This window comes from Dryas octopetala, chromosome 6 (assembly GCF_963921425.1).
Source record: "Dryas octopetala chromosome 6, drDryOcto1.1, whole genome shotgun sequence".
In the NCBI taxonomy this organism is placed as follows: Eukaryota; Viridiplantae; Streptophyta; class Magnoliopsida; order Rosales; family Rosaceae; genus Dryas; species Dryas octopetala.
The window spans coordinates 2448836-2465324 of NC_141371.1; the positions used below are offsets into that span (position 1 = coordinate 2448836).

At 37.3% G+C, this 16489-nt stretch overlaps 4 protein-coding genes across 4 annotated transcripts; 3 read left to right on the plus strand and 1 right to left on the minus strand.

The window, feature by feature from the left end:
* Positions 1 to 69: 69 nt before the first annotated feature.
* LOC147280995 (NAD(P)-binding Rossmann-fold superfamily protein) lies at positions 70 to 1636 on the minus strand. The gene is made up of 4 exons (XM_086247648.1): positions 1343 to 1636; positions 753 to 1129; positions 298 to 656; positions 70 to 194 (listed from the first exon to the last, which is right to left on the minus strand). The coding sequence occupies exons 1-4, from the start codon at positions 1634 to 1636 to the stop codon at positions 172 to 174; spliced, it is 1053 nt and encodes a 350-aa protein (XP_086103774.1). The 3' UTR covers positions 70 to 171.
* Positions 1637 to 5831: 4195 nt separating this feature from the next.
* LOC147280996 (Glycoprotein membrane precursor GPI-anchored) lies at positions 5832 to 7061 on the plus strand. Its single transcript, XM_086249265.1, has 2 exons — positions 5832 to 5916; positions 6547 to 7061. Exons 1-2 carry the CDS (start codon positions 5832 to 5834, stop codon positions 7059 to 7061), a joined length of 600 nt encoding a protein of 199 aa, XP_086105391.1.
* A 574-nt stretch (positions 7062 to 7635) lies between these two features.
* On the plus strand, positions 7636 to 8458 carry LOC147280997 (putative GPI-anchored protein At5g19250). The gene is made up of 2 exons (XM_086249077.1): positions 7636 to 7719; positions 7825 to 8458. Exons 1-2 carry the CDS (start codon positions 7638 to 7640, stop codon positions 8319 to 8321), a joined length of 579 nt encoding a protein of 192 aa, XP_086105203.1. The 5' UTR covers positions 7636 to 7637; the 3' UTR covers positions 8322 to 8458.
* Positions 8459 to 9359: 901 nt separating this feature from the next.
* Positions 9360 to 14706, plus strand: LOC147280998 (uncharacterized). The gene is made up of 11 exons (XM_086248855.1): positions 9360 to 10262; positions 10532 to 10600; positions 10786 to 11055; positions 11154 to 11465; positions 11583 to 11651; positions 11834 to 12319; positions 12397 to 12465; positions 12887 to 13051; positions 13252 to 13468; positions 13580 to 13924; positions 14024 to 14706. Exons 1-11 carry the CDS (start codon positions 9423 to 9425, stop codon positions 14134 to 14136), a joined length of 2955 nt encoding a protein of 984 aa, XP_086104981.1. The 5' UTR covers positions 9360 to 9422; the 3' UTR covers positions 14137 to 14706.
* The last annotated feature ends 1783 nt before the right edge of the window (positions 14707 to 16489 follow it).

Below are 16489 nucleotides of genomic sequence, written 5' to 3' on the forward strand. Positions count from 1 at the left end.
CACACATTTCACAACAGAAGTGCTCTAACTGAGCTAGATACAGCAGACATATACAAAGTACAAACCCACACATATACAACTCTTACCCTTGCATAGAAATAGTACTAGCTAGTATATATTATGACTCAAAACACAAAAAGCCACCAGCCAAAAGACAACTTCACAAACCCATTAAGCATTTACTATAACCCCACCTGCAAAATCAAACAATAATTTGCCAAAAAGAAAGTAAAGTTAGTAAATATACAGCATAAACACTAGGAAAACGTATGCATCAGATTAATAGCAGATCATTACCATTAGGATGGAGAACTTGGCCAGTTATATAAGAAGAGAAAGCATTGGAAGCAAGGAAGACATAGGATGGCGCAACCTCAAAGGGCTGCCCAGCTCGCTGCATTGGCACTTCAGAGCCAAACTCCGCAGTCTCTTCCTCATTGAAAGATGCCGGTATCAGTGGGGTCCATATGGGTCCTGGAGCTACACCATTGACACGGATGCCTTTGTTTACTAGCTCAAGTGCGAGTCCTCTGATGAATGCCACAATGGCACCCTTGGTTGCTGTATAATCAAGCAGCTTGGGGTTCCCCTTGTACGCCACAACTGATGTTGTGCAAATTATGCTGCTACCTTCTTTCATGTGCTTCAAAGCATGCCTAGCATTAATCACAATTTCGCACCATGATCATCAACGAGATTAACACACATTGACTAATTTTTTATTTTATAAAAATTATTTGTGTTTTATTCACCTGGCCATGAAGAAATAAGCAAAGATATTAGTTCTGAACACCCTCTCCAGACGGGACTCATCAATCTCTTCCACAGAGGTTGCCTTGTACTGCTCGGCCGCATTGTTGACCAGAACATCAATGCGGCCAAATGCCTTGGCCACCTCCTCCACAACTCGCTTGCAATTTTCGTCAAAACCCAGATCCGCTGCTATTGCAATGGGTTCCTTGGATTGAGGACTCTTGTTCTCTTTGATCAATTGGAGTGTGTCATGTGCGTCCTTGTCCTCGTGACCCTTCACATATGTGAAGGCCACGGTTGCACCCTCTTGGGCAAAGTGAATGCACACTGCTCGCCCAATCCCCGAGTCCCCACCTGTCACTAAAGCCACCTTCCCCTGCAGAGAAGTACTTAACCGTTAATCAGTATCAATTCTGCATGCATGAAAATTAATTCAAACTAAGCAGCCAATATGAAGTTACATATTGTTAGAGTTTGGATCCTCTACTATGTTTGTATTGTGCTGATATGTAGACATAAGCACAATACCAACACAAGAAAACATTTAACCAAATTGAGTTGGAATAGTATATCATATAATTTATAATACTTGGAGCTTATTGGAGGGTTTGTAATCTGGGTTTGTGAACTGAGGATTAGGGTTCATGGCATGCTCTTTCCCAGGTTGGCTTCCTTGCTTTTGAGGAGGGAATTGCTTCTTGCCATCCGAAGCCATATTTCTGCTACACACTTTCAGAGTAGTACTCTTCTGCAGGGAAGTTGCTGGACAGTGTTGTTTCCAGAGACTTTCAAGGTGGGTTTTGGGAGGACACCAAGAAAAAGCTGATGATGATCTGCTTAATGTTAGGGCTCTTGAAGATGAGGAAACCAAACGGCAGAGCATGCAAGAGGGTTGCCTACTGATGATCTATACTCTGTTGTGGTGGTGCAACATTTTTATATAATGGGGCTATATAGGGGTTTTGAGTTTGACACGTACATGGGACATTGGGAATACGTGGCAGGGAGCATTGAATACGTGTCCTGACAGTCGCATGCACCATACACGTCTGTGGAAGCAGACAGTTTTGTTGACATGGGGCCATGTGTGAAAGTGACTTTCTAGAGTGATCCATCAGAATGGGCTGTGATCCTAAATTGGAATTCCATATTTGTTCATATTTAAGTGGAGTTTCCCAAACAACTTTGACATAATCCAGGTAAATTTGCCCTAGAAACGGGCCAACACTTTGAATCCAAACTCTTTGTAAATAAATTTCTGATATCATGTCAAAAATCACTAAATTTCAAAAACTTAAGTAGGCTATCACAGATATATACATTTAATGCACACTCATTGCATCAAGTTTTACTCGAAAAAAAAAGTATCAAGCTAAAAGAGAACAAGGGGTCTTGACTCTTGAGCAGAACTTGAAATTTAACAAAGTCTAGCTAGCTTTAATATTGTGCTGACTTACTAATGTCTATCTAGGGCTGTAAATCGGCTCGATACAGCTCGAGTTCGTATCGAGTTCGGCTCGAGCTTGGTTCGTTTAAGCTCGGCTCGAAAACAAACAAGCCAAGCCGAAGCTCGCTCGTTTAAGAAACAAGCCAAGCTTGAGCTTTAGTATGTTCGGCTGGAAAAGCTCGTGAGCCGCTCGTATTTTCTAGTTTATATGTTTGATATCTCATTTTTCATAGCTTATATGAGGACTTGCTATTTTTATTTCCTACTTTATTTTTGTAATGTTTGGTTATAAGACTTCTACTATCTTACGTCTCTTTTTTAATGAGAATTTTTGCAAAAATTATAAGTTATCAATGTTTAGATGGAATTATTTGGTACAGTTGTATTTCATGGAAACCATATTCATCTATATAGTGTTTTAAAGAAGTCTTTGGTGCCTATCTAATTTAATTAACAATATATATTAACTTTAAGTTTAAAATTAACATATTATAATACTTTCAAGAAGAAAATGTTCAATAGAAATTAATATTTTTTTAAAATAGTAGTTAATAAAATATTTTCGATAAAATTATGTTAAAAAGCTCGATACAGCTCGAGTTCGTATCGGGTTCGATTTTTTTTTAGCTCGTTCGAGCTCGGCTCGTATAAAAAACAAGCCAAGCCAAGCTCAAGCTCGAAAAATTTAAAACAAGCCAAGCCTGAGCACGGTGATATTCGGCTTGGCTCGGCTCGGCTCGGCTCGTTTACACCCCTATGTCTATCACTCTATCTAATCCTGCGGTGACTTGATCTACAACAGTTGAACTGGGTCTTGTGGTGCATGTCGTCCATGTGCAAGGCCACTTGTCAGTATTGGCAACCATTAGCAAAGCATGATGTGGGGCACATTTGGCAATTCCATACCCAACTCAAAGTCGTCTCATAAAACGGTTTCATGTGTCTTTGATTTCTTCCATCTCTATTTCTGGTGCATTCTTAATTAGCTGATTAAGCAGCATTCTTTGTATAAGTATATTACTTTCACGTACAAAGGCTTTCTGTCCTCAGTATTAGTTGAAGCTATATATGGTGATTGGTGCCCTCCCCTATCAAACTTATCTACTTCTTTGTGCTTGTCTTTGCCCTTCTTTTACTTCCAACTTGTGCACAGTGTACAGTGATGGTATGTGCTCTCTTTCTCTCTCTCTAGTACGTCTATGCTATTCTTTTCTGTGAGGAAATAATAAGTTTTGAGTTCAGCATTCTGTTTCAGAGTCATGAAGTATATTACATACTTGTTTTTCTATATATGTTAGGAGGATAGCAATACTTGGTATATATCTGTGGGAAACTATATATATATATATATAGATGGCAATGAATGCATATGCTTCTGTTCTTGGTTACTAATTAGTTCTAGTTTGTATCTTTTTGGGTTTTTCTTTGATGCTTGTGTACGTGAGAATCTAATTTCACGACTCAAGATTACATGAACATGTAATTTCGCTTGAAGTTTTTCTTTCTGCTTCCATTAATTACTTGCTAATACCACGAATGAACTTAAATCTGTTAACAAAAGTACCTAAAACCCATTAGATTGGACAGATTTCCTTGGAAGTTGGAAATGACATGCATATATAGCAGGACAATCTACAAGGTGGTTGCAAGTATTATCCTCTAAGGGAAGAAAACCATAAATTACAAAAAGTTTGTATTAGATTTCGTTATTGAAATTGAACAGCGTCACTGATAATAATTAAGCCTGATAGGACCCATATATATAATTGCCAGTGACATAGAGGGCCAACCTTGCAGCAGTGCCACCCATGGTGCTACCATTGTGGCTGGGATCATTCTGCCAGTTTGTGTGCCCAAATTGGGAAAAACTTTTATGTAAAACTGGGATTGGGTTGGCTCTGAGGATGATTGAACTGTAGTGGTTTTGGCCACAAGTACCCCAGCTGGAAGCTCTGCTAATGCAGCAGGCTCTTTAGTTTGAATGGCTGGTTTGGGTCATTTGTTGGTCTCCTTGTTAGGATTATCTTTTGTTTTGGTTGATCAGCTGCAATGCATGTTGTCTCTCTTGTTATGTTGTAACTTTATGTAGCTTTTGGAAGATAGATTCAGATTCTAAGTGATGCAATGCATGGAGTACTATGTTTACTTCAATTTGTAATTTGTGTTGGATATGTATATTTAAATTAGCCACTTCACCAGAATTCTCTAGCAAGTAGCAAGCGTACGTACAAACCAACCATTGTTTCATGACGATTCTCCATATACAACTCACCCTTACATAGAAACAGTACTAGCTAGTATATAGTTGGAGCTGATTGGAGGGTTTGTAATCTGGGTTTGTAAACTGAGGGGTGGGGTTCATGACGTACGTGTTCTTTCCCAGGTTGGGTTCCTTGCTTTTGAGGTGGGAATTTCTGATTGCCACCCGAAGCCATATTTGTGCTTAACACTTGGTTGCTGGAGACGTACTGTTGTTCAAACTGACTTTCGAGGTGGGTTTTTGGAGGACACCAAGAAAATGCTGATAATGATGGTGATCTGGTTGATGTTAAGGCTCTTGATCGAAGATGAGGAAACCATACAGCAGAGCACACAAGAGGGTTAGGCAAGTGATATTGGTGCAACATTTTGATAGAATGGGGTTATATAGAGCTTAATTTTGAATATGACACGTACATGTGAGTACGTGGCAGGGAGCAGTGTCTACGTCCTGACAGTCGCATGCAGCGTACACATCTGTGGAAGTAGACAGTTTTGTTTACATGAGGCCATGTGTGAGAGTGATTTTCTAGAGTGATCCATCAGGATCGGCTCTGATCTTAGACTGGAATTCCAAATTTGCTCATAATAAAGTGGAGTTTCTCAAGCGACTTTGACATAATCCAGGTATGGTTGCCCCAAAAACAGATCATATATCAAACTAACACTCCATTTTACGTGCAATTTTATTTTATAAAGTTCTACTCTACAAGAAGTAAAGTATGAGAGGTGAATGTTTTCTACCCCGAATCTCTTGAAAGCAAAAGCTACCCAACCTATTAGATCCTTTACATAAAAATAAGGGTAAAAAGAAATTTTATTCATCTCTGAATAGAGTTCCGATATCATGTCAAAAATTATTAAATTTCAAAAGCTTAGATAATAAAAAAAATTAGTTATCACAAGTGTATCTATTTATTTTATCACATAATATACCATACAACACAATAAATATATACATTGTTAGATAAAGTTGTAATAAAAAAAAGATGTATCAAGCTAAAAAGAGAACAAGAGATCGTGAGCAAATTTAACCAAGCCTAACTAGCTTTAATTTTGTGCTGACTTACTAATGTCGATCTGATCCAGTCATCACTTAATCACAGCAGTTGAATTGGGTCTTCTGGTGCATGCCTAATTTGCATGTCTTCCACGTGCAAGGCCAAGTGGCCAAGAAACTTGATACCTGTCAGTATGGCAACCATTTTACCATTGTGCAATCAACCATCACTCAAACACCTGGAAGCGCCTTCAAAGTCGCCTCATAAAACGGTTTCATGTGTCTATGATTCTTCCTTCCTCTATTTCTGGTGCATTCTTATCCTTTATAACTTCCACAAAGGCTTTCTGTCTTCAAGCATTAATTGAAGCTATGGCCTTCCCAATCAAACTTGGCTTCTTCTTTTTTGTGCTTGTCTATGCCTTTCTCTTACTTCCTCATTTGGTGCACAGTGATGGTATGTGCTCTCTTTGCTCTTTTTTTGTTAGTTGAAAATTATAAGTTTTGAGTTTAGCATTCTGTTTCAGAGTCATGAAGTGTATTGCATGTTATCAATACTTGTTCTTCTACATATGTTGGGAGGATAGCAATACTTGATAACTGTAGAAAACTATACTTGGTAATGAATTCATATTCCTCTGTTCTTGGTTACTTAGTTCTAGTTTGTCTCTTTTTGGGTTTTTCTTTGGTGCTTGTGTACATGAGAGTCTAATTACCTGGCTCAATATAACTATACATGTAATTCCACGTGAACTTTTTCTTTCTCCTTTCCATGAACCAAACCCATCACGTATATGATATATCCTTGGGAAATTACATATAGATATAGCATGACAATCTACAAGGTGGTTGTAACTTGTAAGTATCATGTTTTTACCGTATATATATGTATATATCCTTCAAGGGAAGAAAACCAAACCTTACAAAAAGTTTGTCTTAGATTTTGTTAATGAAAATGGACAGCTTCACTAATAATTATTAAGTTACTGATATGACCATATATAGTAGTCTGACTTTGCAGCATCTGATATGATGTGATTTTAGTGGCTAATCTAGTCTGAAACTTACTACACCTATTTGCCTGCAGATGATGATGAGAACAATCTCCTCCAAGGCATTAACAGTTACAGAAAAACACTGAACTTGCCAGCCTTAGTCAAGAACGGTAACGCAGATTGCCTAGCAGATCAAATTGCTGATGACATAGAGGACCAACCTTGCAGCAGCCCCACCAATGGTGCTAACATTGTGCCTAGCACACAGACTCAACTCTCCGATCTTTCCAAGCACTTCAAGAAGTGCAAAATCGATGCAAACACCACAACAGATGGGATCATTCTGCCAGTTTGTGTGCCCAAATTGGTCCCAACTCTGGTGCTTACCAACTACACTCGCTCCCATCAGTTCGCGAAGTATGTAAACGATTCAAGGTTCACTGGGATTGGAGTTGGCTCTGAGGATGATTGGACTGTTGTGGTTTTGGCCACAAGTACCCCAGCTGGAAGCTTTGCTAATGCAGCAGGCTCTGTTGTTTCAATGGTTGGTTTGGGTCATTACTTGGTCTCCTTGTTGTTGGGACTATCACTTGTCTTGGTCAATTAGCTGATGTGCATGTTGTGTCTTTCTCTCTTGTTATGTTGTACCTTTATGTAGCTTTTGGGAGTTTCAAATTTGTGTACTTAGAAGATAGGATTCAGATTCTATATTCTATGTAATGTAATGTAATGCATGGACTATTTTTACTTCAATGTGTAAGGTGTGTTAGATATGTTAAAATTATGTAATACAACAAATTTACCTGAAATGCAGGGCATTTTTGGTGCAGTTTGGTTCATAGTCACTCAGTTAAAAAGTGGATGGAATATTAAAGAACCAATTAGACTGTAGCCACTTGACCAGAATCCTCTGGCAAGGAGGTGAACAAAAAAAAAAAGGAATTTGAGCTATAAATCTTCATCCACTTTTCTAATGATAATGAACAAAAAGAGAAGGTACCTGGAACACCTTGACAGCCAAGGCAACCCACAAAAAGCAAAGAATAAAAAGACAATACCCAACTCAAAATTGACTCTAAAAGAAAATCTTAAACCACAAGACACCAATTTATTCCTTCCTTGCTGGTGTGATTTATGTACCTGTTGTCACAAGGCCTTGTCTTACAACTGAAAGTCTGAAATCATGGCCTCCTCCAAACTGAGCTTGTTTCTCCTTGTGCTTGTTCATGGCTCACTCTTTCTTTCTTATCCAGTGTATTGTAATGGTACTATTCTCTTTCACTGTCTCACAATTTTCTATTTTTTTCTTAATTTGTTTGAAGGGAAACAGTTCTAACAAATAAGAACTGACTATATACATTTGTTTGCAGAAGAAGAAGATGATCTTTTCAAAGGAATTAACAATTTCAGGCAATCACTAAACCTCTCTAGCCTCACAAGGAACAGAAATGCAGCATGCCTAGCTGATGAACTTGCAGATGAACTAGAGGACAAACCATGTTCTAGTGCAGATGACTACACCATTGAACCAGGCAATGGGTCTAAATTCCCCAACTTCAACAAGCTGGCACACAAGTGCCAGATTGACATCAACACCACCTCAGATGGGGTCATTTGGCCTGTTTGTGTGCCCAATTTGGACCCAGATCTTGTGCTTCAAAATTACACTGAGAGCCAATACGCCAAGTATTTGAATGATTCTAAGTATACAGGAGCTGGGGTTGGTTCTGAGGATGATTGGATGGTTGTTGTGTTGACCACTGACACACACAGTGGAAGCTTTTCTGGTGCTTCTGCTTTGGGTGCAATTGGCATGGTTCACTACATGGTGGCCCTCTTGTTGGGGTTGTTCCTAGTTTTGCTGTGATGAAGTGCTTTCCTTTTATTTTTTTCTGTCATATATGTTGGTAATATATTGTGGTATTATTGTTTTTTCTCTTATATACTGTGTTTGGTAGAAATGATTGAAAATATAATGTGATTTTCCCCTGCTCTTACACTTAATACGAATGTGGGACTCTTTGTTTTGAAATAACAATGATGTAATTTAAACATGTCGGTGTCACCTATATCTCAATTCTGGTTCATCCATCTTTAGCAGACCTCACAACACAATTTGCTTGGCTTTAATGGGTGAAAGTGACTCTGACAAGAACAAAATACAGGGTTAAGCTTAATTCTACCCATCATTAGTCTTAAATTGACTTCTTAATCTTATACAGAATCTTTTATTTATTTACTTATTAAGCTTGCATCATTTCATGTACTTTATCTTATCTTTTTCTACTCTAATTCACATCAGATTCAATCCGGATTTATGTATGTAATCTTTCAAGTTCTAATGAGATTTAATTATTTGACACGATAATTTTCTAATTTACAGATATATATTTATGACAAATTTATATAAAGACAATTAAAATATACGTTTTCTTTGGGATACAATGACCTTTTTCTATTAATAGAAACAATGTTTGTACTGTTATAACTTTTATCTATATCAGAAAAATGATGCTAAATACATAATCTATACTATAAATTTATAATCAACAAAATTCACTTTATGAACCATCTAATTGAACATCTTAAGAATATCTTCAATACTTTTCCAAATTAGAACAATAAATTATAAAATAAAAATATTATTATAACTCAATTCAATCATTCTTATTCAACCTTCAACTTTTTTTTTTTTTCTAGCTTCTATATTACTCTTTTTTTTTTTTTAACTTCTATCACACATAAAGTGTAATTATCTTTATTTATTTATTAAAATATCTTTCAAATATAGTGGGGTAGTACGAATGTTAATGTGAACCTGATCCAGATGGATGTGAGCTTAGCTGTATCGGGTCCATGGTCCACGTCAGACTCCCACATGAGCAAAAACATTACCTGCGCAAAACAGAAGAACAAAGCCATAACAGAGAAACAGGGATAGAGAAAGAGCTTCAAAGCCCTCACAACAATGGCGGAGGACGACGACGCCGAGGGCTTCGGGGACTTCAAGTTCGTCACCGCCTTCGATTCCAATCCCAAGATCAACCAGCGAGCTTCGACCGTCTCAGACGACGATTGGGGCGACTTCGTAACCGACCACACCAGTCAGATCAAAGCTCAACCCGTGCTCTCCAATGGACTCGTACACACGCAATCAATTCCCGCCCAAATACCCTTCGACCAATTTGGGCCAATTGGGCTTTTCAATATTGCTAACGGCTCGGCGCCGGCCCGAACCCAGTCGGAGCCAATCCGGGTCGATGAGCCCGTGAAGGTTGGCAAGACTCAGTGGGTGAAGCCTCGGGGAGCTTTGCCGTTATCGTTGTTTGGGGAAGAGGTGGGCGACGACGAGGAGTCTGGTGCGCGCGAGTCCACGGTTGGGGACGGTGCAACCGGTTTGACTAAAGATGACGGATTTGTGAAAAACGGGTCGAATCTGAATGTCGGTCGAGTTGAAATTAATGATTTGATTGCGAACATGTATGGTCACAGTCCAAAGATCAACGGATCGAATCCGAATTTAGGTTCTGATGGGCCTAATTCGACCAAAAACGGGTTACATTTGAGTGCAAATGGGTTGGATTTGAAGCTTGATGCTCTGGTTCCGGGCAAAAATGGGAAATTTGATGGTGTGAATTTGACTTCCAATGGTTTCGATTTGAAATTTGATGGTATAGGTTCGAATTCGAATACAAATGGGTTGAAGCTGAATTTAGAGGAAGCAAATGGGGATTTTGATGAGGATGATGATGGTTGGGAATTCAAAGCTGCAGAATCAGAGAGCCGAGTTAGCAATGAGAAATTTCAGGTAAAGATGGTTTCTTTTGGTGATTTGATTGATCTTGTTTGTTTAGGTTCTGCACTATGTTTTGTTGCTGAGAAACTGAATGAGAAGAAATTAGAATCTCTCTGCGTTTTAAAATGAGTGAATTTTAGGTGGATTAGTGAGGAACAATTCCATTGAGCTTTGAATTTTCTTGTACTTATTGCTTGAGCTTTAAATGGAGCATTGGGAAAGCTATGACCTTTGCCTTTGTTTTTGTTTATTTATTGTTTTAATTTTACTGTTCATATCAGGAACAAGGGGTTGTGGAAGTAGCAGGATTGAAATTAGAATCAAATGCACGCATACACCCAGGAATCCAGGCGGGTATTGTTTTATTGTTGTATGTCTTGTTTACTTGTTATTTTTTTGTCACTTTGTTAAATATTTCTTGGAAATTCAGACTAATTTACTATTTCAATTACTCTCTGTTTTTATTGTGCGATTTGGAATTTGCACACTCAAATAGGGACTTATTTTGCCATTTAACATTGGAATACTATAGCAGGAAAATAGTGGAGGAACCGGACTTACACAGGGGTTCAGTATTGACGCTCATGGATTTAATAATGTTTCTGCTCCATCTCATGGAAATGGTGAATGGGGCTTCTTATTTGATTTTAATCCAATCCCTGTAACCAAAGATAACTTTTTCATGGATCCGTACCCAAAAAGCAAGCAGAACAGTGCTGCAAATGTATCCAATTTGTCTCCAGTTGATGAAAATGTGTGGGATTTCAAGGATGCACTTCCTGAAACTGGATCAAAACATAAGTCGGTGAGCTAGTTTGATTAGGTTTTGTAGTTTTATCTGGTTTACTAAAATGCTAATATTTTACAGGATGTGTCATGTAATACTTAAGGTTTTGGTTGTAGGAAGAAGCAAAGGCTGCTAGTCCTGCTGGTTTAGAAGTGCATATATTAGATGGTGTTGGTGCTCGTGCTCATAATGATTTTTTTGCTGAATCTGATTGGATTTCTCACCAGTCTCATGAAAGTAACTTTGCATTTCCTTTCATCCCAAATTCTGCCCCTAAAGATGGTGTAATCTCAGATTCCTATTCCAGTGGCAAGAAAGATGCTTTTGCAAAAGGATTGAGTTGTTCTTCAGAAATTAACCATGTTGAGTCTGATGACAATTTTTGGGAATTTAAGGATGCATTTTCAGAATCTGGATCAAAGTTTGAGGTAGATGATTCAGTTCGACTTTGATTTATATGCATCTCTCTCTCTCTCTCTCTCTCTCTGATAGTTGAATTAAACTTTAGAAGAATGTGAATAGTCATACTTCCATTTTGATTGTAGGGGGAGTCAGTGGTTGATGGTAATTCTCCTACCAATATAAAACCATCTGCGATGGGCATTGAAATCCAGGTGCTTACTCCAAATATTTATTTTATTGATAAATTAGACATGATTTTGAGATATTAGTGCTTAGAACTACCGTTAACAAATTGGCAATTGTGTTTGTTGTTGAAGTCAAGTTTTCTAGTCACTTATGCTCTGAGCAAATTCTCCTTAATAATTTTGTAATTATTTTACCTTCTATTCTACAGCACAATGAGGTAACATTGGAGAATCATCGCCAAGCCTTGCCCTTGTTCTTTTTTGGAGATGAAGAACTGGAAACTGATGATTCCTCAATCCATCAAGACGTTTCTGCTCATACAGCTGCATCCCACCAGATAAATACCACCAAAAGCCCTGCATCCAATTTATGCATCACCGATCTAATATCAAGCTTGTACAGTCAAGTGGACCAGAATACATCTACTATTCATGTGCCAAAAGCAACTGAATTTACTATGCATCCTGCCGCAACAGCATTGGAATCTGATTTTGGTGGTGATGATTTTGATGATAGTTCCTGGGAATTTAAGGATGCTGTTTCAAGAGATCAAGACCAAACTTCTATTGCTGATCTTGAAGATTCACCTCAAAATTCTTCTACTAAAGCCCAGCTGGATAATTTTGTGGATTTCTATAGCAAATTGAAGATTGAATCATACTTTCTTGCACTCTACCATCTTGAAAATAACAAGGTTAGTAAAAACTTGTCTGACCTTTCTGTTATTAAGCTTTTACCAGTATTAAATATTTGCAATGTGTATTTTGTTAGAAAGCTCAAAGTAGTGCTACTCTTTCTGGTGAAGATACAACAGCAGAGGCTATGGATAAGGAAATTCAGGTTCGTAGCTTTAAATGGTAATTTTTTTTTTCATTATCATTTGGGCCGTTTACTTGTCTTATGCCTATATATGAACTCAATTGATAGTACACCACAGAGAATTAGCTATAGATTTTTGGTTCAGTGAGTGTTTCATGCATTTAGAAACCCCTAGGTTGTCCTACATTAGAATCATATTGAAGAATAGCATGAAATGTGACAATCAGGAACTTTGTTGGTGGATTTCATACTTCTATGAATAATTAAAATATTCATTCGTAAAAAATTAACTCAGCTCACTTTTGTTACTATTGTTTGAGATCTGAGACACTCACATTAGATGATGTAAGTTTATGATATGGTGCTTGGTTTTGAGTGGTTTTGTTGAGTTTATAACTTTGTAAGTTACTTTTTATTAACTTCTTGTCGTCTCTCGTTGTAGAAATTATATAATGAACTGCATCAAGACAATATGATCCCCGATCAGTTCCAGTCAGGGAATCCTTCACCAAGAAATGCAGACCTTAGTGAACTTCTTAAAGTGCTGGAGGATCCAAAGTTCCAAGTTCTTGAGTCAGAATATCAGTTGTCACAAAGATTGGCCTTGGTATGTGTCTTTGCAATGAAATGATGTGAAACCATGAAAACTTTCTCATTTGTAAAGTACACAACAATCATCACAAACACAAACAGGCACAAACAAATGCAAAAGAACACTTCAATGTCTATCAGGAAACATATTGTTATGTCAAATTATTAATAGTTTTGAGTTTATATTTGCAATTTGGTATTCAAATGGTTGAATAGGCAGAGAAGGATTTGAGAGCAGCAATTGAACTTTCAAGACATGCAGCATTCACATTAAGGATTCTTAGATTGGGGTCAACTGAGGAGCACTCTAATTACATTTCCTTGTGGTCTCAAATGGTCTCCATCTGTGCTCAAGAGCTGAAACATGGTTCTTTAATTTGGATGCAATCATTAGAAAAGAATGTTCAGAATCAAGTATTATCTGAACCTCAAGGTTCTGCATACAGAAATTGTTTCTTGATTTCATTCTAGTATTATGTTACTACTAAAATCTTATGTTTGCTCTTTTTTTTTTTTCTTTTTCTTTTTTGTGTGGAACACACAGGCAAGCAGTATATCCTTGCTCTTGGAGAAATTTACAAAGTAGTCTTAGTTCTTGAAGCCTCAACCAAACTGTACAAGCCATGGCTTCTATTACATTCATTAGATTGTACTAGCTTGTTTTCTGTTCTAAACGAGTGCTCTACTCTGTGGTCAAGTTCAGGACTGCATGAAGCTCTCAGTAGTATTTCAGATGCAATTGATTTTAAATATGATGGAACAGTTAATGCGCTACTGGATTCCATGACGTACATTCATCATCTTGATGCATTTGCACTCCAAAACCATGTTGTTAATGGACAACAACCCATTTGTTCGCTGTCACTATTAACTGCAGGAGCTGTGCCAGGTACGCATAGATTGATTTTAGTCTCTTAAGAGTCATTTAAATTACTCCAGGCCAACCTATTACGTTCTCTTAATTTATCTGTTTGTTTGTATGTTTCAGGTATGAAAATGGTGGTGTGGAATAGGGAACACTACTTATTGACGCTTGCAAACTTGTGGGCAAATTTAATTAGTTCTGATCCTCCTCAATTGCCACACTTCAAGTATAGCTGATGGGGAAAATCATGTTGAAGGAAGTCTTGAGGACTTTTCAGATGCTCTTTGGCCGAGTTTGCCATTAAATCCGTCAGTTTTATTCCCCCTGGAACATGGCTTTTGGGCACCAACCACAGTTGTGCTGGACTGAAAGGACGATGATCTATCAGAAAAAATGTAGTGACCTCCTGAGATCACGATCGGGAAGAAAAATCTCAATATGGCTTTTATGAGACCCAAAAGACAGCCAGCTGCACGGTTTGATCCTACCAAGTTCCGAAATTCTTGTATTTTTGTTTGCCATTCTTTTCTCTTGGAGGTGTAGCATAATAGGGATTGGATGTAGAAGTGTTTGTATCACTGTGCTTAGTTTTGTATGTCTGAAACTGGGTGAATAAGAAAGCATTCACATACCCAGGAATAGAATTTTGAAACGAGGAAGAAAATAGTTGGTCTCATACTTTCACCCCCTCTTTCAGTTTCCACTTTGTATTTGTATTGCGAGTTCATGCTATAAAAAATGTGTAATGATTGTGCACTCGATATACTAATTACTTGCCAAAAGCTTACATGTTGGTGCAAACTTAACTTCTTGTGCTGTAGTATTTTATATACAATTTTGCATTGAAGTCTATTTTGTGGAGACCAAGGTAGTGACTATTAATTTGATGTCCTTTATACAAACCTCAGTGAAAAATAGTTTTCTTACTTTGTACCTCAAAAAATAAGTATTTTCACCCTTGGAGTTTGTTCAAATAGTGAGGGAATAACCTTTTTCAAAAAAGAAACAAAAAAGTAGTGAGAGAGTAACCAAATAAGATTAGAATATGATGATGAGATAGTAGTAATAGTAAATGCAACTATAATTGTAATGAAGACAATGTTATTTTGCTCTACTTTTCTTCTCAATACAAGTAGCATTCAAATTTAACAGTTAAAATATGGGCTCACAATTTTTGTCAACCTGACAAGAGAACTCATCCTCTTTATATTTCAATAAAAAAAATTTGAAAATCAAAAAGAAAATCTAGAAGATAACGTACCCTAATTAAAGGCTATAAAAAAAAACGTACCCTAATTAAACTCTAGTTTTTATTTTATTAGAATAATAATCAAATATAAAAAATCCTGATTATTGCTGACCCCAACAAACATCCGGTCAACTTAAACTGACTTGCAAGGCAAGTATGAAATCTTAGGGCTCAACGAGTGAGCTTTGACCTTTTTATTCTTTTTTTTTTTTTTTTTTGCTCCGCAGAGCTTTGACCTTTGAGGCACTATAAATACTCTCTGTTAAGCTACTTTGCTTTACTCGCTCTGTGCATTGTTCTTCAGCTTCAAGTTTCAACTTTCCGTAGTCAGAGAGAGAGAGAGAGAGAGAGAGAGAGATGTTGGACATCAAACTGTTTAGAAAAGACCCCCAACGCATTCGCAAAAAGCAAAAAGCTCGTTTCAAAGTCTTGAAGATTTCATCAAAGTCTTGAAATTATTGATTAGTGACCAAGCTACTTTTGCATGCCAAATGGCTCTAGTCCATTGGCTAGATTTAAGATTCCCATGTCCACATTCATAATGCTTTTAGAGGGGAATATAATCAAAATGCATGTCTGTGCATGTCTGCAATTGTATGCATAATCTGAGAGGTTGACTCACCAATCACCATCTATTATCAGTTCATCACTTCTTGTAAAGGAAAATGGATACAATCTATGGATCCAAGTAATGCCGATGATCATTTTCAGTTTAGTAGTGTTATTTTCTTAGCTTGTTCTATTTGAATTTTGTGATTTTCAGCTAAACATTCCCTATCAAGTTGTGTCCATTGTTTCTGGTGCTTTGAATGATGCCGCTGCGAAGAAGTATGATCTGGAAGGATGGTTTCCTGCATCTCAGACATATAGAGAGCTGGTGTCATGTTCAAACTGTACAGACTACCAGTCCAGAAGAATAGGAATTCGTTTTAGGGATGAAAAGGTAGGTCCTGAGAAAAGTGACATTCCATTATATACTACTGATTACTAATCACATCAGTAAACCTCTAATCAACAGAAATATTGATTATGTGTGCAATGAGAAATTTAATTGTGTACAAAAATAATCAATAAACTTTTGCACTGGGTTATATTATATATCAGTCTGTTGTCTGTATGTATCCACAGAAAATTTGTACAGACAATTGTGCTAAGATGCTTTTTTCTATTGAACTCCATTTTCTGTCATCAAAAGTTAATATCTAGCTAACAAGCAAAGGTATGTAAAGATGTGGGTTTTCTGTGAACACAATTGGGTAGCCTTGTCTTGTTAGCAAAAATATTGCTTGGTGTGAATGTTAGAGAAAAACTTGCATTATATGCTGATGAAATTTAGGAGA

Excerpts from the sequence above, each read along its gene's own strand:
- LOC147280995 (XM_086247648.1), bottom strand. The coding sequence starts at position 1,636 with ATGCTCTGCCGTTTGGTTTCCTCATCTTCAAGAGCCCTAACATTAAGC. Across the intron at positions 657-752 it reads GCTTATTTCTTCATGGCCAG|GCATGCTTTGAAGCACATGA; the intron begins GTGAATAAAACA and ends GATTAATGCTAG. Across the intron at positions 195-297 it reads CCAAGTTCTCCATCCTAATG|GTGGGGTTATAGTAAATGCT; the intron begins GTAATGATCTGC and ends TTGATTTTGCAG.
- LOC147280996 (XM_086249265.1), top strand. The coding sequence starts at position 5,832 with ATGGCCTTCCCAATCAAACTTGGCTTCTTCTTTTTTGTGCTTGTCTAT. Across the intron at positions 5,917-6,546 it reads TCATTTGGTGCACAGTGATG|ATGATGATGAGAACAATCTC; the intron begins GTATGTGCTCTC and ends ATTTGCCTGCAG.
- LOC147280997 (XM_086249077.1), top strand. The coding sequence starts at position 7,638 with ATGGCCTCCTCCAAACTGAGCTTGTTTCTCCTTGTGCTTGTTCATGGC. Across the intron at positions 7,720-7,824 it reads TTATCCAGTGTATTGTAATG|AAGAAGAAGATGATCTTTTC; the intron begins GTACTATTCTCT and ends ATTTGTTTGCAG.
- LOC147280998 (XM_086248855.1), top strand. The coding sequence starts at position 9,423 with ATGGCGGAGGACGACGACGCCGAGGGCTTCGGGGACTTCAAGTTCGTC. Across the intron at positions 10,263-10,531 it reads TTAGCAATGAGAAATTTCAG|GAACAAGGGGTTGTGGAAGT; the intron begins GTAAAGATGGTT and ends TGTTCATATCAG. Across the intron at positions 12,466-12,886 it reads CTATGGATAAGGAAATTCAG|AAATTATATAATGAACTGCA; the intron begins GTTCGTAGCTTT and ends CTCTCGTTGTAG.